At 35.1% G+C, this 24,469-nt stretch overlaps 1 protein-coding gene across 3 annotated transcripts in view; it reads right to left on the reverse strand.

The window, feature by feature from the left end:
* The window catches only part of USP25 (ubiquitin specific peptidase 25), a 148,321-nt gene that overhangs the window by 21,538 nt on the left and 102,314 nt on the right, over positions 1-24,469 (reverse strand). For 2 of the 3 annotated variants that reach the window (XM_012801589.2, XM_023509677.1), the window contains 3 exons: positions 24,203-24,431; positions 22,644-22,844; positions 13,883-14,022 (listed from right to left, as the gene is read on the reverse strand). In XM_012801589.2, the coding sequence (XP_012657043.1) occupies positions 13,883-14,022; positions 22,644-22,844; positions 24,203-24,431 (570 nt within the window). Of the gene's footprint in view, positions 1-6,625; positions 6,722-8,831; positions 8,946-13,882; positions 14,023-22,643; positions 22,845-24,202; positions 24,432-24,469 lie in introns of all 3 variants that reach the window. The other variant, XM_012801587.2, reaches the window with a different exon arrangement.

The raw sequence follows: 24,469 nt of genomic DNA on the forward strand, positions 1-24,469 counted from the left end.
AAATGTTCCCCTTCCACATCAAACTGTTTCTTCATCGTACTAATTATAATTCTAACTAAGTGTGCTTCTCCAGTAGAAAATAAGCTGCATTAAGGCAGGAAATCAGTCCATCATTATCCAGCTATCTCCACTGGATTTAGGACATGCTTCACATTTGAGCAGGTAATACTTGTTGAGTATGTCCACCAATAGTAGAACAGGAAATAATTACAGTATAGTCTTACAACAACATACTATAATGACAACAAACTGTATCTACATTCTGAATCAGGGATAAAGCTCCAAACATGTTGTTGAATAAAAATAACCAGATTAAAAAATGATTTAGGGGCAGTGCCTGTGGCTCAGTGAGTAGGGCACTGGCCCCATATACTGAGGGTGGCGGGTTCGAACCCAACCCCGGCCAAACTGCAATTTAAAAAAAAAAAATAGCTGGGTGTTGTTGTGAGCACCTGTAGTCCCAGTTACTTGGGAGGCTGAGGCAAGAGAATCACCTAAGCCCAAGAGCTAGAGGTTGCTGTGAGCTGTGATGCCACAGCACTCTACTGATGGCAACAAAGTGAGACTCTTGTCTCTAAAAAAAAAAAAAAATGACTTAGAATAAAAGAGGCGAAGTATATTAAAGTTCAATAGGAAAACTAAGTTATGTAGTTAGAAGACCAGACAATGGCACTTTGGGGTAAGAGCTGAGGTGCAGTGACAGTACGAGGAAGACAGATGGCTTCTGAAGGTCTGTTAATGTTCCCTGTTAATGTTCCACTTCTTGGCCTGGCTGGTGACTACACGTGCACACGTTCACTCTGGGATATTTCACTGAGTTGTGTACACTTACAAAGTACAGACCTTTAAGCATATTTTATATTCTAACAAATAAATTTTTCTAGCAATTAAATAAAATGGTAATAAGAGACATTTCAATAGTTAAAAAAGATGATAAAGTTATGACAATTTAGTAGAGTAAAACTCTCCTAGCAACAAAATAACTACTAACAAAAGTTTCATAACTCAGAAATATTAATATTACTTCATTAAAACCCCTAAGCATAGCTGCATATAGACCCAAAAAAAGTTGCAAAAAAGAAATTTTATTGTTTCTGAAAGTAAATTTAAAAAGCTATACTAATCCCATAATGATAATATGATCTTCTCATCCCCCACCCTTAATATACACATATATAAATGCAACCTGTACTTTGAAAATATTATTCCTTTTTAATGTTCTGGTTTTTAATTTTGCTCATCACATTAGTCTTTTATTACTTTTCTCTGAATTTCATTTTACATGACAATCTTTCCTTTGTAAGCCACTATTATTTGGAGATTTTCCATTAATAAAATAAATAAAATGAAGCTAATCCTAACAAAGTCAACTTGAGAAGGACCCAAGTAAGTACTGCCCAGTCCCCTCCTCTTTGATTTTTCTAGATTTGCCTATTAACTCCTTCATGCCACACATTCGTAGGGGAAAACTTCCATGCAGGAGGTCCTGCAGGTCTCAAGAGTCACGTGACTGGGCTGGTAACTCTTCTTCAAAGGTTAAACCTTAGCAAGTCGACTTACCCAGACCTAAGTTTCACTCTCCAACTTTGCTTTTTATCAGTAACAAAGCTAATAGTTCCATTGTGTGGTTTTATGACAAGCAAATATGTATACAGAATTAAAAAACGGTCTAATCCTGATGCATAAGGAAATCTGTATTTAGAGCTGGTTAAATAGGCACAGAGTTGAAAAAACTTTCTCTTACAGCCAAAAAGCTACCATGAAATAAAATTGACAAAGATCTTTTAGTAACATAGAACAGCGGTTCTCAACCTGTGGGTCGCTTTGTAACAATGAAAATACATCCTGCATATCAGACATTTACCTTAACATTCATAACAGTAGCAAAATTACAGTTATGAAGTAGCAATGAAAATATTTTATGGTTGGGGGTCACCACAACGTGAGGAACCGTATTAAAGGGTTGTAGCATTAGGAGGCATTAGGAAGGTTGAGAACCCTGCCATAGAAGAACAGAAGACATATTTTTTTAAAAGACAAAACAAAACATAAAGTCTTTTCCTCAATTTATAATAAACTAATGCCAAAAAGAATAAAAATTAAGAGTACACTGTATCTAATTTAGGAAAAACATGAACACAGAAGAAGCCATCCCCTGTTAGATATTGTGCTGTGTATGTATTTTGTGAATTAATGATCAGAATCAACTGCCAAGAAGACGTACAATATTTAAATGTGCCAATAGTTGTGGCAGGCTCATATGATTTGATAAGTAAGTTCTGACTTACTCTTATGGAATAGATAATTCTTATCCTACCATGCTGGAGTAGAAGAACTGGAAATCTCTCAAACTCATTTACTAAAGTTAATGTAACCTGATAGTAAACCTGACGAGGACAGCGCAAGAAAAACGTATGCCAAATTCATTTATTAATATAGGATGAAAAAATCCCAAGTAAAATTCTAGAGAAATAAAATTAAAATAGTAAACAAATATATACAGTAAAATTTACTAAGAAAATGTTTTAAGGAAATAGGGAAGAGAATGGATATAACCTTGACTTGAAGTAGACCTTAAAATACGGCAATGAAATTCGACAGTCTATAAAGAAGGGGAAAGATTTAAGATCGTACTATTTTTCAAATTTCTTTATGTAAAAATGTACTCTAAACTAATTCAACCTGAAATGGCAGGTTAGGGACACACAGGACACGTGTGCATAAAGAACGTAATATATACTCAGAATACATCTAGTCCATGGAATTCTATCTGCAGCTAGTAAAGATAACGGGGAGGTATATTGTCTTAACTGTAAGAAAGCCTATATTTCTGAGTGATGTAAGTTGCAAACTATAAAATCTACATTAACATATTTTTCTATTTGTGTGTGTTACAAATAAAAGTGAAACAATAAAATAACACGGTGCTAAGACTGGTTACAAGGCAGTGGGAGGGCTTGTCACTGTTAGTATCATTTTAGCTTCCTGTACGTTACTGAATGACAGCTTTTTGTATATAATACTTTTTGCCTTTTGTTGGACAAATTCTTTCTAAATGCTATATGACCATCTAGAATTTTCCAAATGGTAACTTTAAATGTAACAAAACCACACATTAATTATAAAGGAAACAACTGATAATGTTTACATGATCCCATAAAATATATTCCTCAATTACAGAAAAATGAAAATACATACAAATAGAAACTTAAGAAATTTCATAAACATAGATACACTGAAAATATAAAGGTAGAAAGGGGATTTTATGACAGTAGTTATTAAGTTAAAAACCATATGAAGCTGATTTTGTACATGAAAAGTGGTACTGGCAAGTTCTAACAAATGAGTAAAAGCAAGTTCTACTAAAAAACAAACGTGCTCGACACAGACACGGCACACTTGTTTTCCACCTGCCTTGTACCTGAACTAGAACTAGATGCATCAGATAAAATCAGTGATAATACTAATAACTAATAACAATGGCTAAAGTATGAGCATCAACCAGATACTACTTTAAACGCATATTATTGATAGAATTTATATAAAATTCACAACGACCCAGTAACATAAATAGTTCTTACCATCTCCACCGAGCACCTAGGGAAACTGAGATACAGAGAGGATGAGTAATATGCCCGATATCACAGCTACAAAGCAGTGGCCAAGGCTGCCTGGTTGCTAGTACGAAACCATACGGTACTTCCTTCCTAATATGTATTCCACCTGGTCTTATAAGTGATTTTTCTAGAGAAAGCAAACAGGTAAAGCAATATCAAGGTAGTAAAGAGAGTGGCTAGCGAAATAATTAGATATATGGGAATAATGATTTTTAACATCTGACGAAGAGAAAGGTTTTTACACTTAGCTACAACGTCAAACTCAAAAATTTGCAAACCTGCTTGGAAACTGTAACCTCAGATTCACTAATTCTCAGAAGCAGAATTTATTTGAGACGATACACTGAGGGTTACAACACACATAACATAATTTGTTCAGGAAAACCCTCTGACCAATCCCCATCTGGCAACTTGTTTATCATTTTATAGCCCAGACTTTCTTATTGCTCCATCAAAATTAGATGAGAAAACAAAGAAACATGAATGGGCTATAGAAAATGCACAAAGAAACAGATGCAAAGGGATCTCCAGGGGGATGCGAAAGGAGATCCAAGTTACTTATGCAACAGGAGTAATGGACTGGAGCAGGTAATAAAGCTTCAGAATCAAAGTCCCCACGATAAAAGGTGGTGGAGATAAAAGCACCTGCTGGAGAGGTGAGAACTGAATCAGTGACAAGCAAACCAAAAAATCAAACTCTAAGAAAATGAAAGCTGAAGGGAAAAAAGGAAGTAAGAATGTTTGTAATTTAGCTCAATCCTGTGTCATGTACACAATAACAATATTACAAAGATTTGAGGTTTTTCTGATTCCATATAAAACGAAGTATTATTTTTTTGAGATCTTTAAAGTATGAAAGTGGAGCTTTAATAGGGATTGCATTAAAATTGTATATTGCTTTGGGTAATATGGACATTTTAACAATGTTGATTCTTCCCAGCCAAGAGCATGGTGTGCTTTTCCATTTGTTAACACCTACAGTGCTTCTTACAAGGGTACATGTGAAATTTACTAGGTATAGAATATAAATGTCTTAACATGATAACTAAGAAAATTCCGTGAAGGCTATCTTGACCAGTTTGATGAAAGCATTTCAGATTGTGTGTAAAACTAGCACACTGTACCCCATGATTGCACTAATGTACATAGCTATGATTTAATTAAAAAAATAATAATAGTACAAATACAAAATTCTGATTTAATCAAAAGAGCAAGATTTTACAAGTGTGTGTGTAGATGTAACACACATCTACTGGGAGGTGCATTAGTATACACAAGTAGTAAACCAGGAAGAGAAAGAAGGCTAATCACTCATATTTCCAAGAAGGGAATTCAACAGGTAATATGCAAATTGAGAATCACAAAACCACAAGGAAGCAGGGAGAAGGGAAGGAGGAGAGGGGATGAGGGAAGGGGAATGGGGTCACAGTATGTGGTACACCTCTTAGAGACAGGACACTGTTATAAGAGGGACTTTACCTAACAAATGCAAACAGTGTAACCTGATTCTTTCTACCCTCAATGAACCTAAAACAATTAAAAAAATTTAATTCAAAAAATAGAGATGGGGAATTAATGCCAAAAAAATTAAATAATTAAAAAAAGTTGTTACCACTGGGAGGTTAGTAATTGTTGCAGCATATAAAATTAGCTGATTGTTTAAGTTATGTGCAGGTATTAATTTTTTAAAAAATGAGATTTTCAATGCAACAGAAAAATACCCAATTTAACCAAAAATGAGAATAGCATTGTAAATTATGACTTCTCTATGAGAGATAAAATAAAAATTGGGAGTAATATATTTAGAATTTTTAAGGAAGAAAAATGTAGACCTGAATATAAGAATCAATTCTCAACTGTGAAAATTAAGTAATAAGGAAACATGATAACTATTTTAAAAACTTGGTTTTTCTTTTATTTCTTTCTTTAAAGTAGTTTTTTCAACCTTTCTTATGGAATTCTTAATAAAGGAATCAATCATATTGTCCTCCTCCTGGGAACAATTTATCTAGAACGTTCTCAATTTAGTACTTTAAGCCCTTTATTCCAGGGAACAGCTCAGTCCTGGGCATACTGAGAGAGTTGGTCACCTTAATCCTAATAAATTAAAAAATGCTACTATGCACAAGGCTATTGTTTAGTACTGTATACTGAGGGAAACAGAAAAAAAACCCAGTATTTTTAAGATTGAGTTGGATGATCACAAATCACAGAAAATTAGGGAAAATATTAGATTTTTAACATCAAAAAAGGCAGGCATACATAGCTTATGGTAAATGATACCTCATCAGGCTGCTTTTCAAGAAACAATAAAGGGGCCCTTTCCTCCCCAAAAAAACACTACAAAGAGGAAAAGACTGAAAAAATTACTCGGAAGATTTGTGGTTAATCTAAATAAAATGACAAAATATACATGGTGATCACCTTTCCAACACGTACAACCAACTAATACTGTAATTAAAACACTAGAAAGCTCTTGTATTAGAGGAAAAAAGATAAGGCCATGGAATAATTCATCCACTTGATAGTCTCACATGTCTCTAAGTGACTAGGATATAACAAACTGACTGGGGAAAACCCACAGTGAACAGGAAGCAAACAGATAATACATGAATAAATCAATTTAGAAACAAGTAAATGGAGAAAGCAAATAAGTACCAAAGGACAAAAAAATTAAAGAAAAACTACTGCAATATTGACCGATAATACAAACAACAAGGAGAAAATAAACGAATATCAGAAGCAAGTATAAAGTCCTATTATTCCTCAGGAATATTCAAATGAAGTACAATTCAAATTTCTGCTAACAAATTATAGGCACATTATTAGGTTAACTAAGGTAAAATGCTTTGTCTTTATCTTGATTCATGCTATAGAATATTAGTTGGCTATGGCTAAGAAAACAGAAATTATACAGAAAACCAAATTTAATTCAACGTAGGAAAACATTTTAAGAAGCTTAACTTTAAAAAAAAAAAAAAAGAAAGAAAAGAAAATGTGAATTGTACCTTAAAGAACCCTGCTTCAGGACCACACCTGTCATATACATTCCTGGATTGACCTATCGCCATGATAATACCTTGCATGTTCGGTGTCATCATGATCTGCCACAGAGATTTAAAGTAATAGTTTTTGAAAGGTTAACATTAAAAAAAAATTTTTTTAGAAACCAAAAAATAATTTCTTTACATGCAAGTTGGAACTCCTTCGTTGTATCCTAAATCAAATGTTGCATTTTTTAATAGCAGACGTGATCTAATATGCACATAAGCATCTTTTGAAATCATCCATACAGGGCACAGCTGGCTCACAGGGTGCCTTTGTGCAAACTGCAAAAAGGCATCCTCTCTGAACTGAAGAATTTTAAAACGTCACTCCCCCACCCCATTTCTGGACAAAGAAATTAGAAACTTATGCTGTTCTCTGAAAGAACTAGAAAAAAGCAACATTCCCTTTACCAAATATAAATGTCTTAACACAGTAACTAAGAAAATGCCATGAAGGCTATGTTGACCAGTTTGATGAAAGTATTTCAAACTGTATGTAAAACTAGCACATTGTACCCCATGATTACATTAATGAACACAGCTATGATTTAATAAAAAATAAATAAATAAATAAAGGTATCTCTTCCTCAAGAGTGGATGAGCCCAGCATGAGCTCAGTTCCAATCCCACCCTGCCCTATGGCTGGGCACCCCCACACAACCGTACAGCCTGCACATCCCTTAGCAGCTGTCCTGCATTCACATGACTTGTTTGTCAGTTTCACAATACACATGCACTGTTAAACTGCCACTCCAGTACATTAAAGCACACACCCACACACACACACTTCTGCCAAGAGCGTTAAGCACTTGCACAAAGGACAGCGTTAAATGATTAATCACAATTCAACTTCGTGAAATGCTAGAAGCCTTACCCTAGAGCACTTAAAGTGCTTCATCAGTAAGTCAACATTTTTATTAAAAGTATCACAGTTTCCACGATTTTCAAGACCCAGCATGGTAAATAAAAAAAAATAAACAAAGAGCCAACATGGTAAGAAGATAGTCAACTATTTTCTACTAAGTACTTAAATAGTTAAGTATTTGGTTTTGTAATAGTTCATTACTCTGAAATTTTAACATATCCACAGAATGAAATAACCCAAGGCACTATGAAGCTCTCTTACAATGAGGAGATTGCATTCATTACCAGTGATTCACTGAACCTGTCATGTATAGTAGTTGTTTTTATGATACACTGAGAATTGTGATACATCTAACATTATCTGCTTAAGAAAACCCTCTGACCTACCCACAAATCTAATGTCTGTATGATACTTCTGATGTTGGTGTTTAACTCTTGCATAACAGTAATTATAACCTTAGAATAAGTCTGAAAAAATATTACTTAAAAAATATCTATCTATATTATCATCCATGCCTGTAAAAACTAACCAATGATAGACTCCAACAAGCCTTTTCCATAGCACAGCCTTCTTGGTTACTCTGGACCTTCCTGACATATAAAAAAGAACAATTCTAAGAGTACCAAGAGGAAAGTGGAAAGGGAGAGAAAATAATCTGGTGCTGGGGACAACAGATTATTTTCACTCGGAGTCCAAAGAACTCTACCATGAGAAAGAAAAATTTCTCCCTACTGTTAGAAAAAACTAAGTAAATGAGAAGTCATAGTGAAGAGGTAAGAAGAAAAAAGATGGAGGTGCCACAGTGTGCCAGACACCAGCAGGCACACGGTGACGTTGACAAGGCATTCGCTTCTCAGCCCCGTGAAGAGGCTGCAGTAGCAAAAACAGCAATTATCCTTCTTACAATCAGGGTGCAGGATTTTCTGCTACGTAATGGTAGGCAAGTATAATAAACAGCAACAGGAAAAGAATATAAAATTATTTTTAAATGCAAAATATTAGCTACTAATTAAACAAATCTTAATCTATCAACCCGAGAATAAATTGATTCTATTTCTGCATAAAAATTAACTCCACACATATACAATTACTCTTTGGACAACGTGCATAAGCTTTCTACTTAAATTTTCACTTAAATCCAAGGTTCCGTTAGTAGTTGGTAAAGAAATTTCAGCCTATGGGTGGCAAAGCTTGACGTTATGCAGCAGAAGATGTCAGTGTAAGGGTGCAGGCATGCCCAAAGGGAGTGTGGTAAAAGGCAAAAATTAAGTAGCAATGGTGCAGAGTGCTAAACAAAGGTACCTCATCATCATACCCCCCCTCCTTTGATTCAATCATAAATTTCCCTACGTGAGGAATCTCCACCTCCACAACTCGCGGGTTAGAAGGTGGCTGAGTTGCAGGATTTTCAGGTTTCTGCAGAAGAAAATCATCAGTATGAACATTAGAAAAGAGAACAATGGAAACACCAAGCTTGAGAACATAGACTCTAAAGTCTCTAAAAACACCTGCATTTGTATCCATTAAACTTCCCCATTTTACGGGTTTAATGGGTATAAAAATACAGTTAGATAGATGGAACAATATTTGATAGAACAACAGTGACTGTAATCAACAATAACTTAGAATCTACTTAAAAATAATTAGAAGAGTAGAACTGGAAGGTTCCTAATACAAAGGTTCCTAATATATTAGATACCCGATACCCCAAGTACCCCAATCTGATTCACGTAGTATTCTTGTATCAAACCTCATGTGTACTTTATAAATATATATAACTATTATGTACCCGTATTAATTAAGAATATTTTTTCAAACCCTCCAATTGCTTGTCACCTAAAATTGAACATTAGAAGGAAATTATTCATCTAGGAGTAAAACAGAATGTATAGCTTTTCCCCTTGACATCTCTAAACACTTAAAATAGGTTTTCATCTTTTACCCACAAAGCATTTTAACTCCAAATTCTTATAATAATAAATACAGAACTTGTATTTTCTATTCCTTTCTGTATAGCTCAGAGTTTTTAAAAGCATTCCAAAACTCCAGAAAATCTTTCTCAATATCCCAACCAACATAAGATATGACCACTTCTAAACCCAGTAGATTTGTAGAGTTTTTACTTATGGTTTTAACCTTTTCCGTTTTTTCTGGTAATCAATTGTGTACCCATTTATTAACCATATTCTATGGAGTTTAACTCACTCTATATAGCCTATGAGACTCAGGGACTTTCATATATATGTTGCAAATATATATCTATATATCTTAAAGTAACCCATCAATACTTGTTGAAAATAAGAAAAAGCTGTCAGAAAATGATATCTTTTTTTTTTTTGGAAAATGATATCCATTTTTAACAACTCAATCAGATGTATTGGCTTTTTCTTCTCCTTCATCAGAAAATCGATGTATATCACTAGTGCACAAACGAGTAAATGTTTGCACAATTCTGCAAACTAGTAAAGTCCAATCAAAGACACACTCATATGCTTCATTCAAAATACCCTTCAGATTTTACATGGTCTGATTTTACTGAATAGATTTATAATTAGCATATCCACTATTTACCTATAAACAAATATAAACCTTTAAAACACTTTAAGTGATTTTAATTTGGAAGATAAAATGTTTTCTGAAGCAAAACTAAACTTTAGTTTTAAAATAAACAAACTTCAATAAGAACAATTAAAGAGGTTTTATTTCCATTTCAAAGACAGGTAAATTACCTTTTTCTGACTTTCCAGGAGTACATATGCAGAAATAGTTTAATTAAACAATAAAACAAAACTAATGGCCAAGACTGGTATTACCTCTTTTAAAAGAAATGTTATTCTTAACCATAACATTTTTAGAAAGGGCTTTCTTATTTTAGCTAAATGCCCAGCTTTGTAAAAGGAAATAAATAACCTGCGTGGTTGTCGTGATTCTGAGATACCGTGTCAGGTATTACCAGTGTCATTATACTATTTTATTATGCTATTTTAAATTGTTTATTTTGAACAATTTTAGTTTAATATTACTATTACACATATTCAATAGAGATGTGCTTGGCCCATGACATTTAATTAAGATTTTTAATCCTCGCAGTGTATGAAAACAATTGTGATAGGTTTTCCCATTTACAAGAGTGAAATGCATGATATAAGTAAATTAAGAAATCTGTCTGAAGATGGAGTGACAGATTTCTCACTAACAAACCAATCCACAACAATACCACCTTAAGAGTAAAAACATAAATTTAAGGCAAACAGCAATTACTGTAGAAATGTATTACTTAGAATATTGATCATTATAAAATGTATTCTCTTTGGAAAAGAGTTTACATGTAGGGAAAATAAAGGTTTTATAAGCCTTTCTAGTCAGTGTAATTTTTTTTTTTTTTTTTTTTTTGCAGTTTTTTGGCTGGGGCTGGGTTCGAACTCATCACATCCGGCATATGGAGCTGACACCCTACTCCTTTGAGCTACAGGCACCGCCCAGCGTTGAGTAATTTTAACAGCATAATAGTGATTAATTACATAGGTAAAAGTTGAAAAAAGGAAGGGGCTTTAGTGGAATAAAATAATTCTGCAGTATCATTCATCAAATTTAGATATCCTCAGGTATCATACAATTTTTCATATAAAGAATTTAAGGGCTTATTCAAGCAAAGAATGTTTTTCTAATTTTTCCAGGCCTTATATGAACACGTTAACAAAGACTAACCTTGACAAGAGTTAAAAATAAGCATCGCTTGGTTTAATAAGTTGTAAAAATAATTAAAATACAAAGAGTTTTATTAATTGCCTAAAATCCATTAGCTGTATGTTATTTTTAAGTGGTCCATGAAAAAGATTCTTAGAAAGCAATTTAACTATTATATAAGCCCTCTGGTCACATTAATATGCCTACAACTTTTAACCTAGTAATTCTAGCCTAAGGAAATAACTGGAAAGATGGAGAAAAGTTTATTCCAGCAGCCTATTCATAAAAATATAAAAGTAGAAACAAATATACAATGAGCAAATGGGTCAGCAAACAATAATTACTCAACAAAATAATACTCAGTCCTTACAATTGGTTTTTACTGACTGCAGAACATGGGAACATGTAACAAGGCTCAGTCATTAAAAGAAGATAAGGCAAGATAAAATTTTATATGTAACTCAACACAAAAATAAATCCAAAATCCAAATACAAGTTAACAAGAAAACAACATACTAAAAGTGACTGAATTAAAACTCTGAGTAGTGAGTGGCACTATGTGTTCCTGAATTTACTTTTCTTTCCTTTTATATATCCTAAAGCATCCTATTCAAAGAAATTTTTCTAAAAGTAAGCTGCCTAACCATTTGAAGACTGTGATTTCTTTGGTTCTAAGCTTTCCCAAGAATTCTTATGCTAAGCTTAAAATTCAGTGTACTATGTAGTTGTGAAATGGCTAGGGTTAAAGAGCAGAAGTTACTGAGTGCCTACCACATGCCATGCTAGGTACTTTCAAAAGATATTCTTCATAATCTCACCATCAGTTCCACTTTTTGAAAAAGAAAACAAGAAAACTGAGGTTTAGTAAGAAGTAAAACTAATATCCGAACCCCCAGAAATGTCTGATTCCAAAGTCTGAAGTCTAATTTCACCTGTACAATTTCACTTCCAACGCATGCAAATTTAAATGAGAAAACAAAACCGGAAGTAGTTGACCTCGATCCTGAACAACTGACCACGACACCCAGAGCCATGAGCCCCTTCAGACAGCCCCAGTTAACACTTTCTTAGACTTGCTTCAGGATTTAAAGAGACAATGGGGCAAACTGTGGATATGACTCCAGAAGACAAACAAAATGGAAAAAACATACACTGTCTGCCTAGTATATTCTTTCTTCATCATTCGCTTTGCTCAAGTAAAGATGAGGCAATGGGTTCCAAGCTTATGTGATATCCATATTAATAAACTATCAATTAGAATATAAAACTGCTTATTTATTCAGATGTAAATTACATGTGACTAGTCAAACTTAAAAAAATCATGATTCTACACTAAGCTAAGCTATGTTTTCGGTTTTCTATTACCAGCTAAAAAGATGACCCTTATCAGCTATAATGGAGGCTCTTACAAATAAAATTTCTAATTAGTAAAGGCCTAGGAAATTAATTTTTATGTTAGGCAAAAATCTTTTTCCCTTGTACCTACTCCTCTGCCATTTCTCCGTCCCTAGCTTTTCCTCCTTCCACCCTCCAAGAAGCAGACATCTCAGATCTAATAATCCAAGCATTTTCCAGGAGAAGCTTCCAAGTTAGTAATGTGCCCCTCAAATCATTTAGATTCTCTAAGGCACATGAAAAATTTGGAACCATCAAAATTAAAGTTAGGTATTGAAATTAACACAGTTTTTAATGGTCAAATAATAAATTAATATTAATATATTTTCAAAATTTTTCAAAAAAGAAATGAATAATTTCTGATTATTACTCAAAACAAAATTAACAGAAGACCCTCCTTTGGTTTATTTATGGAACACTTTGGTTTACTGAGGACTTAGCATATTAAAGGCCTCACTGCAATTAGCAGGCTATTTCTGGAACTGAGTTAACTTACTTAAGTAGAAAATTAGGTATTGTAAAATTATGTTAGATCTATGTCCTATTCTCTTCGTGTAGGAAGGAAATCTTCAACTATTAACAATAACTACCATAAAACCTGCGTTAGAGCTGCTAATGCTCACTAATAAAATAAAAGATAAATGACCACAAAAACGTAATGGTGCTGTAGTACCAAATTCTCTAAATACCTTCTTTCAGAATGTCATGTTCATTGTTACCAAAACACTGATGTGCTCAATGTACTATTATAAAGGAAATATTTGAAGATGACAACACACTAGGATATTAATGATAATTTTTGCACAGGACACTCTTGAAATATGCATAATCTGTTTTGTAGTATCATATTTATTCTGCTAACTTAGAATACAGTTATCATTAAACACATTTCATGGAACAGTAAAAATTATATCTTAAATTTCTAATTATTCCAAAGTGATAGTTACAGATGGAAGGAGGAGTGAGGAACAGGAGAAATATTGCCATATTTTATATTTCTCTTTTGAAGTTCCAAATGAAATCATCAACTTAATCTATGATTATGACCCATCATAATTTTCTAAGAGGGAAAAAGAAATGAGAGAAAATCATCTTTAAAATTACAGTTGAGGAAATGAGCGCCTGGAGTTTAGGGGACTTGCCAGGGTCACTGACCCAGTCATGGCAGAGCCATCTCGGGGTCTGTCTCTCCGGATGCCCAGACAGGTCGCTGTCCATGGGAAGAAATCTGAACATGCCTATGCTCAGAGAGCCAAAAGAAAGGTTCTTACCGACTGTAAAACTGTTTCAGGACTTTTATCTTCATGCTCATGTGAAGCCTTGGTAATTACTCGAATAGTGTCTTCCTTCAAGTGCTTTGAGAAATCACTTCTTGATGGCTGCTCTAGGTATTCTGGTTCTCCTGCTTGTGCTTCATGAGAAAAGAATCAATTGTATATCTATTAGAAATCACAGAGTCTATACTAACATGTATTTGTTATTTATTTCTACATTGAAAGTTATACGATAATCAATTTTAGTTTTCTATTTAAAGTAAAATATATCCTTCAACATAGAGCCCCCACCACCAGAATTTACAACACAACAAAACATAAGCCCAGAATCAAGTGAACTCAAATAATTATTAAAGAAAGCACTCATTATAGTTTATGGTAAGGAATCTATAGTAAATTTTTCTGTCTTAGAAATACCAAAATTTCATTTTGGAAAATCGCCAACATTTTACCAAATGAAGGATTAGCTTGCCCAGTGATCCTGGGCTGAGTTTCCACTGCCAGCCCAGTAGCTATCTGTCTTTGGCCACAGTATCCTTTCTCACACCTTCCTGAGAAAACCCTAACCCTAAATCAACCTAACCTTTTACCTTTTATGAACCTACCCCTGGTGGCTGAATGTTGCCAGAGGACAAAGCAACTTGGCAAACTGCTATCATTATAAATTTGTGACTTCAAATACCATCCCTGTGAGGAACTGTCAAAGTTACATCTCCAGCTCTTACCTATCTTGAGAGGTCCACACTCATGTATCAACAATACACTACAAATTTTCATGGGGTGCTTCACAGACAACCCCCAAATCTTTACATGACCTACAAGGCTCTGCTCATCTCTCCAACATCACTTTGTGTTCTTTGCCCTTTCCTGAAAAAGGGTCATACACTAACCCTTTTCAGCTTTTCTGACACTTGAGGGGTGGGTATGCTTTTGGATCTTTCCACACGTTTTTCCCTCTGCCTCATCCACTCTCTTACTCTCCCCATAAACAACTTCTACTCATGGTTTTACTTAAATGCCTTTCCATATGTAATTACTGCCGATTAGCCAACTCCTAGAGCAGGATTTCTCAGCCACAGTGCCATTGAGATTTTGGTCCAGGTAAGTTCTTGGGTGTGCAGCACTGTCCTACAACCCCCAGCAGCTACCCGCCCACTGGATGCCAGCAGTACTGTTCCCTGAAAGGTGTGAAAATCAGAAATGTCTCCAGTATATTCAAATGTCTCCTGGGTGACAAAATCACACTCACATGAGAGCCACTTCTCTAGAGTAACTTATATTTTCCTTTTAAATGTCACTTATCACAATTACGACTTTATTAAAGCCCATAAGCCCTGCTAGTCTATAAGAATCTCAAGAGCTGGGATTTTATCATCCTTTGTATTGCTAATTCTTTACTACTCAGCAAATAAGAGGTTTACAATAACCTAAAGGAACAAATGAATTAATAACTAAATTAATGAATAGATATGAGACATAAAAAGGTCTACTAAAATGTCATAGAATGTTAGTTGGATTGGTTAAGTGAGCCCTTGATCAAATACCGGCTGGGATACAAGATTACTGTCACTCTCTCCAACATTTTAATTTTAAAAATCTCCAAAGTGAAACATGCTTCCAAAATAGGTACCGTAAGTTCAGTGTACATGCAGGACCATTCATTTATGCAGCAAATTTTTATTAAACACCTAAGTACATGCCAGACACTAGGCTAAGCACTGGAACTCCAGGTTGGACAAAGCAGCCAGAGTCTCTGCCTCCATAAGCCTAATAGTCAACTATGGAGAAAGTCACTGACCAAACAATCACACATACAAGTTTGACAATATTGTGATAACACATTCTAGGAATGAAATTGGAGTGAGGATAGTGTGGGCAATTTAGATTATGAAATAAAGTGGCTGTTAAGCTGAAGGAAGGATGGGCTATTTTGCTACATGAAAAAATGAAGACTCCATGTATTGAACATGGGCTAGATTTAACAAAAACAAAACAAAACAGAACACAAGGCTGGGCACGGCAGCTCACACTGATAATTTCAGCACATTGGGAGGCCAAGGAAGAAGAAATGGTTGAGGCCAGGAGTTCAAGAGCAGCCTGACCAACACAGTGACACCCCCTTCTCTACAAAAAAATATTTAAAAATCAGCCCTGGATCGTGTCAGATGCCTGTAGTTTTAGTTACTTGGGAGGCTGAGGCCAGAAGAACACTTGAGCCCAGGAATTGGAGGCTGTGGTCTCCACCCTGGGCATGAGTATGATGTTGAAAAGAAAGAAAAGAAAAAGAAGAAAGAAAGAGCATGGCTGGACTACAGTGTAAGAATAGAGATACGGCACAAGAGATGATGAGGATAAAGACGATGCCCGAATAGCCTTTAGATCATATCCAAGTTTTAAGGGCAATAGAAAGTAAGTAGAGTTTTCAGTGGCAACATGGCAAGCTTAAAAAAAATATCTTGGCTACACTGTAAAGAAAGGATTAGAGAAGAAAAAAAAGGAAAGGGTAGTGAGGTATTAGAATAATATGGGAAAGAACCAACTGTGCTTTGCGATAACAGACAGCAGCTGACAAAGTTGGCTGAATTCTAGACATCCTTAGGGCACAAAGGTGTGAAGATGATTCTAAGTTTCTGGCTGGTGTAACTAGGAGAACAGGAAGGTAGAATCTTCTGTAAGGAAAATGTCGGTAGGAATGCTTACAATGTATGTGGAAAGGGAGAAAAGCTGTATGTCCTCAGCTCCGTATTTCCTGATTTTGAACTGTAATATTCCTTCAGAGCCCCTGCATGATAAGTGAAGGAAAGAAATCTTAGGTGTTTCTGCTTAGCAGTACATTTGCGTCAAGAAGATTTCATGATAGATAGCTAACCCAGCTGCTTTAAGGCTTTTCAGAGAGAAAGTTCGTGTTTTGTTTTGTTTTCTATAGAGACAGAGTCTCACTTTATCGCCCTCCATAGAGTGCAGTGGCATTACGCAGCTCACAGCAACCTCCAGCTCCTGGGCGTAGGCAGTTCTCTTGCCTCAGCCTCCCGAGTAGCTGGGACTACAGGCACCCGCCACAACGCCCGGCTATTTTTCTTTGTTGTTGCAGTTTGGCTGGGGCCGGGTTTGAACCTGCCACCCTCGGTATATGGGGCCAGTGTCCTACAGAAAGTTCTTGTTGATAGTTTTTTTCTCTTTGCCGTTCTTGTCTCTCTGTGGCATAGTAGATAATGTCAACAGCTGATAAGGGGATGTGAGCTTAGTGCAGTTCTTAGTGCAGTTCTGGTCTGACCCTGGTCTAAGCTGCTCAAACCCACAGTCTATGCAGAGTAAGTCCTTAGAACCAAGAGTGACTTCATTTGATTAGCATAAGTCACATCCACCTTCTGACCTTGTCCACCAGGACAAGATTTCCAAAAACCTAATCAATAATACGAAATGATTTTTCCTAAATATCACACAGAACTATTTTCGTTAGTTTTCCCTATATATATACCTTCAATGGAACTTACTTGAGTGGTGCGGGAGTCATAGTAAATGAACCCAAAAGGATTTGACATGCAGGAAACAAAAACGACTTTCTCAAAATGGTTAACGAACCAGGGCCATTTTCAGTGCCATACTAAGTAGTAAAAGTGTGAGACAAAAAATTCACATACTTTCACATTTTAAGGGACTATCAGTAAAATCATGTAAATATATTCTATTATAATACAGTGTGCTAAATCTAACAGCAGAGTTATGCACAGGGGTCTATGAAAGCACTGGAAACCAATGTACATACCTGAGATAGCATGTTAAGAAAGACTTTGCAGGAGAGATAACAACCAGAAAACTGATGAATGTGTAGGGAGAATTATTTGGAGAAGAGAAAGGAAAGGATTCCAGGCAGAATCAACAGTACATACAAAAGTACTGTTAAGGGCAGATGAAAGTTTGATAAAATCCCTGCTATAAAGGAGCCACTGGGTAAGCCAACAAAAATATACAACATAAAGAAGAAGATAATAAATGTGGTTAATAGATGGGGGTTGAGTGGGAAAGATAATAGTTGTTACAGACCCACTTCAAAGACTTTGGAATATGAAGAAAATCTTAAAGAGTGGACAAAAATTTGTGAATATTGATGGCAAAAGAACATTTCTAAGATGAAGGATACTTAATGAGCAATGTTACAATGAAAGGAAAGTTTCCTACATGCAAGAGAAATAGGGTGTAATCGGGTTTAGACGAAACTCAGGCTACTCATAGGGAAGTATCTTGGAAGAATTAAAAGGGCATCCAATTATAAAAAAGAAAAGAGATTTTTGTTCTTATTTTATCAAACCAACATGGTAAAAATATGTTTACTAGAACAAATGAACGAAAGGAGGAAAACTGGCAGCTCTTTGTGCCGTGGGAGATAAGCACTGTTCATACTTGTGGGATTATGTACATTTCCAGACTTGACCTACCTACCAATAAAATAAACAAACAAAAAAAATGTTCTGTATTTATTGTTTTTAACTCAATAACAAACATTTTCCATTCAAATACATATAATTGTTATTGGCTATTTTTGTGTTGTTCTGCACGGAGGATTCATGAACTAAAATCCTGCCACACATTGAAACAATTTCTATTTCTAATTAAGAACAACAGCAGGACAATGAGTTTATTTTTTACCATACTAATACACACATGATTTTTGTTTAACCTCTAACCATATACAAATCTCACCTGTATAAATAGGAGAAACTTTGTAACAAATAGAGACCATGCTGGTTTCCATATCTACTTAACAATCTAAAAGGCATTTACATACTAACTGGCTAATGGTTAAGGTACTGCTTAGACTACAACTTGGAAGATGGCTAGTGATTACTTTCATACTATTATTAGTCTTAATTCCTAGAAGTCTTCCTTGGTCCCTACCTTTACCATGAACAGCTTTCTGTAGAGGTGCAAAATGCCCCTATACTTAAAGTATCTCTCAAGGTCATTTATTTGTTCTATGGGAGTTTCACTGAGATTTTCGAGTGATTAGCCTCTGTAATTATTTAGGTTTTACTCTAAAATCCTATTATATCCCCTACACTGAGAATCACCCCTCATAAACTCATTATTGGAATCGCCCTAGGGAATAAATTCAATTAGAAAATAGTCAAAGGACATCTACCATGTCATTTATTATAGTAGATGCAGGAGGTATAAATAACACTACCACCTAGTCCCTGCTTTCAAGGAACCTTGGGGTGCGGAGAATATTGTTCATTCTATCAGGGCTTCCTCTCAGGAACCAATTGTACTTTCTTAGAATATCGGTTTATTTTTAGCTTGTAGACAGTGTTCATAAAGAAGTCCTAGAGCCAACTCTGCCTTCCACCTCCACACAGATTTGGAATACATTTCATACCAATCTTAGCCATTTTTACCTTATTCTTTTTCTACCCTTATTTCTTTACTTCAGCTTTTTTAAATCTCTGGATGTGCCATGTACGTTGTAAGAACCTCAAATATTTTTCAGTTAAGATAGAAGTAATACAAGTAAAATAAAAACAAACACAATGCTCTTCTCTCCTTCAGAATAGTTTCTCTGTCCTATACAGTTGAAAGTCACGCTGCTTAACCAGAGGTATACTTCAGAAGGATCTGATGATCTTTTAAAAATACTTATTTGTGGTACCTTCTCCAGAGATCTTGATTTCAATATGTCTTAGATGGGGTGTGCTATTTACATTCAGAAAAAAAAAAATCCCCCAGGGTAATTCTGATGTGTAGACTCATAGTGAGTTCAGGTAAGATTTCTTTTACAATAAGCAGGTTTAGGGACATAGTATGAAATAAACCAAATAACATTTTCTTATTATTGATTGCTTACTTTAGGTTTAGTAGGCAAAGAATGGTACTGAAGGATCGATACCCACGGATTTCCTAATTACATCTTAGCAGAAGAGGAACAACTGCTAATTTGATTAACACTATACTATATACAAATCAATTTTCCTATGTTGGGTATCATTTAGTAAAAATGGATTTTAATGATTCTTATGTTACAGGTTTTTTGGATTTTAATGGTTCCTATGTTACAGGTTTATTGAGAAGACTTTGCAGGGTGGGAAGGAAAATCATTCTGCCAGGTTGTATGAACAAGATTTCCTTGTATTACTTTAGCCAGTCACTCACAATCTGAGTGCAACCTCAGAAACTTAAATATAGGCTCACTCTGAGATCTTGGAAGGATTACATCAAGCTAAACAAGTCATTTACTTTGAAAACCATGAGGAGAATGGGAAGACGGCAGCAGCACGGGCCCTAAAATAAAATTTCTCTTCTAATGACAGGGGACAAATAATTCTAATAAAATAGTCTCATTCCATTGTGATATGTGAAAGTCTCTTGCAGCAGTGCATGATTTTATTAATATCAAAGATAATATAGTAATAGAAACCAATTCTCACGCCCTCTCAATAACAATTCTCACTCTCCAAATGTATAGACTTGGCACATGTTATTTCTACTATCTTAAAGTGCCTTTTCATCAATTCTATGGAGGACACCATGTTTTCTAATGAGGTAGAATTGCTACTGCTTTCTACAAATCTACTCTGGAAGATAATTATCAGGACAGTGACATATAAGTTGACCGTTCCCATCTCTTTATCTTTTATATCTGCATTTTCTTCAAGTTTACTTTATATGGTAAAAAGGGACGTGAAAATATGGGCCCAATACAGAGTACTGAATTTTCTAAAAATTACAAAACAGCATGTAAAGTATATGGTGAGAAGTACCAATCAGGAAAAAAAGGGTGTGGGGTATTTAGATGTGGCCTTTTTATAGAGAGAGAAAATAAGTTGACAAAGGTGGGTAGAACAAGGCTAGTCCCTATCAGATAAGAGTACCCATGGGGATTATGCATCAGTTTGACTAAGTGAAGAAATAAAATGTGTTAACTCTGAATTAGAAAATCTCATGACAAACAGGTAAGATGAGGAGGAGGCGGCCATATAGAATATTTCGGTCTCACAAAATACAGCACCTGAGCCAAGAACAAAGTTGGAGCTTAACCAAGGAATGAAGGATTCAACTATATCAGAGTGTTTAGGTACATGACAATTTACACAAATCATGCAGGCCTTCCTCCCACTATTAATAATATTAGAATAGTCACATGTGAATGGCACACGTAACTATTAAGAGAAGAATAACACAGTAGCTCCACCTTGGGGCAAGTGGTGGAGAGTGATTTGGGAAGGACAGATAAGGAAGACAAAGGATAGAACTACAAAGAGATGGAACTGGCATAAAAATGAAAGGAACTCTAACAGAGTTACGGCACTGCAATTCGAGCTCAGAAACCTCTTGATATCTCCCAGAAGTACATCACTGTGGATCCACACAGGCCACTTGCTCCATGAGGCAGGCAGCCCTGGCGATGTAGGGAGGTGCAGGCCTGCATAGCGGCAGAGCTCACCAGCCGCTGCAATGGTGGTAGTCAGGCCAACCACATGACATTGGAGTATCAAAATGTTGGTATAAGACCACTTCCTCGGCCTTTTAAAAAATTCTGAATTATTTTCCTCTTCAGATCAAAATCAATGGCAACAATTTAGTCTATATGAAAACAAGTCACAAGTCTGGACAGATCTGTGTGTTCCTGCATCAGTTATGGTACCATATTGAGGAACTATAACAAAAATCTTCTCTGAAAAAAATAATTCCTAAAGTTCAAATGATAATAATAAGTTTAAACCCACCTAGGCAATGCTGCAAGTAAATCTCTGCCTATAGAAGATGAAATGAAACAAATAAAAACTGGGAATGCTTCCTTAAAAAAATAAAAAGAAAACACAACAGACATTGCCCCTGCCACCCCCTCAAAAGGTAGGTCACGCTAACAGATCCACTTAGAGCTACGGGGAAAAAAGAGACAAATGTGTCAAGACTGTATGTGGCTTAAATTTATAGTTCCTCGTTTTCTTAACTAGTCTAGAGAGAGTGCTTTTTCTCCAGCACAAAACATGCTGCCCTAAAACACAGTCACAACTCAGTGATGATAAAATTAATCTTTAAGAGATCAAAAGATATTCTCTGTTCAATTGTTCTACAATGTATTTTCTTCATTTTTATATAGAGTTTACTTTGAATATTCTACTTATTTCATCTGTTAATGGTTTATTTTAGAATGACTTTTTTAATATCTTTGTTTTACAGGTCTGTAAACTTTTTTTACTTGTAATACATGACATATTTTAGTTTGGCTAATTTGGTTTCTGATATTATGACTTTTGAAAACATCCAATAAACTACCTCAAATCAACGATGCTATTTCAGCATTACTCAAAATATATATGAACGTATCAGTAGTATTATTTTGCTCAAACTTGAAACTAGTGGAGTTCATAGTGGAGAACAGCTATCAGCTATGCTACTGATAGCTTTGGTGAACCGGTTTAGGTCACCTGCTGATTTCACAGCTTTCCTTGTATCCCGCCAAGAAGTCAAGCCCACTCAACCTAGGCAGGGTATTTAGAAAGAGGGCCAGCAGAATCATCTCATTTATCTTTAGAAAGATATTGTATGTATATGAACATATGTGTACACATGGGTGTCAGGCAGAGAGGTGAAATAAGCTGTTAGCCGAAGTCATCTCAGAATGATGCAATTTCATATGATTTCTAATGACTTCTTCATACTTAACACAGTCATATTTTCCCCGAAAAAGCATATATTTTTACAACAAAATAAATATAATAGTACTGATAATAAAACACAGCAGTAGAAATGGACAAACCTGTTATCCCAGAAGACTCTGACTCCCTCAATTTCTGAGCTGCTAAAAGCTTTTCCTGCAAGGCCTTCTGGGCGAGTTGTGCGTCCCACTCTTCTAGTTCTTTTTCAAATCGTTTGTTGTCTTCCTCAACAAAATCTCTCAAATCAGGTGGTAAGGTTTCTATTCCAACAAGAGCCTGTCCAGTTTCTTTATTAAACTCCTCTGAAAATCATATTTCAAAAAATACTATAAAATTAAGAATTAAAGGAAAAATGCAAAACTCAAAATAGAATGCCATTCAAATGAGATTTAACCTAAGAATTTATTTCCTTATCTAAAACATAGTATCTAAAAATATTTTAAAAATCCAAACCAATGCTCAGAAAAACAACTGTACAAACATTTGATTATTCATGATAGACAATATTCTCAGGTTTTTTTTTAATCTCAAAAGTAGAAATGAGGCAAGATATAAAGTCAAAATGTTTTGCTACTCTCACAATGATATAGAAATACTTTTGCTATTATTAAGAAAACACTAGATGTCTGATTACTCACGAAGTTAAATTTTCAACATGAGAGTAACTCATAACCTTTTAAGCTCGAAACAGAACTAAAATTGTTTTTCAGCTGAAGAAGTTAAGAATGGCCATAAAAATAAAAATGCAATTATAAAAGTTAATCATATAGCAAGAATTTTAAAAACATTACATAAATAGTATTTTAAAAAGTTACTCTACATCTACTAGGGATACAAAAGAAACTTTACCTACTGAGTCATAAATGGACTACCTAGCTACTTCTGAATTGTTACATGTAAAAGGAAGTTGATTTTATTGGTTGTAACACATCTTTATTGCTTTCTATATGCAAAGCATATATCAGAATTTCAGAAGAAAAACTGAGACACAGTATGACATGTTTTCTGGCTTTGAACAGACCAGAGCAGATCAGTGTCCAGGACAAGACAACACATAATTCCAACACACAATAATAAATGGTCAACAGAGATATTCTACAACGTAAGGAGAGATGACATCTGATTTGAATCTAGACAGACGAGCAAGAATTAAGCAAAAGAAAAAAAAAAAAACTATTACTGGCAAAAAATAAAACACATAAGAACATACAGCTATAAATGTGTGAAACAGTTTAACTGTGAGCAGAATACAGAAAGAAGTTCAAGTATCAGTGAAGTATATAAAGTTTGAGATGGACACTGGTGGTTAAGGAGGCTGGAGAGAGAGTCAGAGGCCAGAAAACAAGGGCCTTGTAGGGTTTGCTAAGGAGTTCAAATATGAATCATTATGTGAACGTAGTTCCTACAGGGTATTTTTAGCAAGGACAACAAAGGTTAAATTCATATTTAATCATTAAAGAGTACAAACATATGCCAATTCTCAACCCTGGTCACATCACTTCTTCATTTACCTTTCTCACTTACTAACCCAACAGCACTTTCTAATCGTACCTACTACCCTGAGTGGACTGTGCTTAACTAATCGCACCACAGACTAAAATCATATAAAAGGGTTATTTACTGAAAAACATATACTACCCCATGTATTTCATATCCTTACCTTGTATTAAGAATTGTGCCTTATCATTTATGTACATTAGACAGTACGCACTGGCATTTCTATAACCACCAAAAGAGTCCCTCACTAGTTCCTCCCAGGATGATTTCGTCACAGCAATATCATTGTACTTCATCCACCTGCTTTCGTGATGATCAAAAATGTACGCCCAGTAGTGCCCAGCATTAGCTTGGCCTTCGTGAACCAAAACAGCATGTAAGCGATAAGGGACCTAAACGTGAAAAGAAAAAGAGTTAACCTACGATTACA

Source organism: Otolemur garnettii, unplaced genomic scaffold (assembly GCF_000181295.1).
Source record: "Otolemur garnettii isolate 467f Iridium unplaced genomic scaffold, OtoGar3 scaffold00009, whole genome shotgun sequence".
In the NCBI taxonomy this organism is placed as follows: domain Eukaryota; kingdom Metazoa; phylum Chordata; class Mammalia; order Primates; family Galagidae; genus Otolemur; species Otolemur garnettii.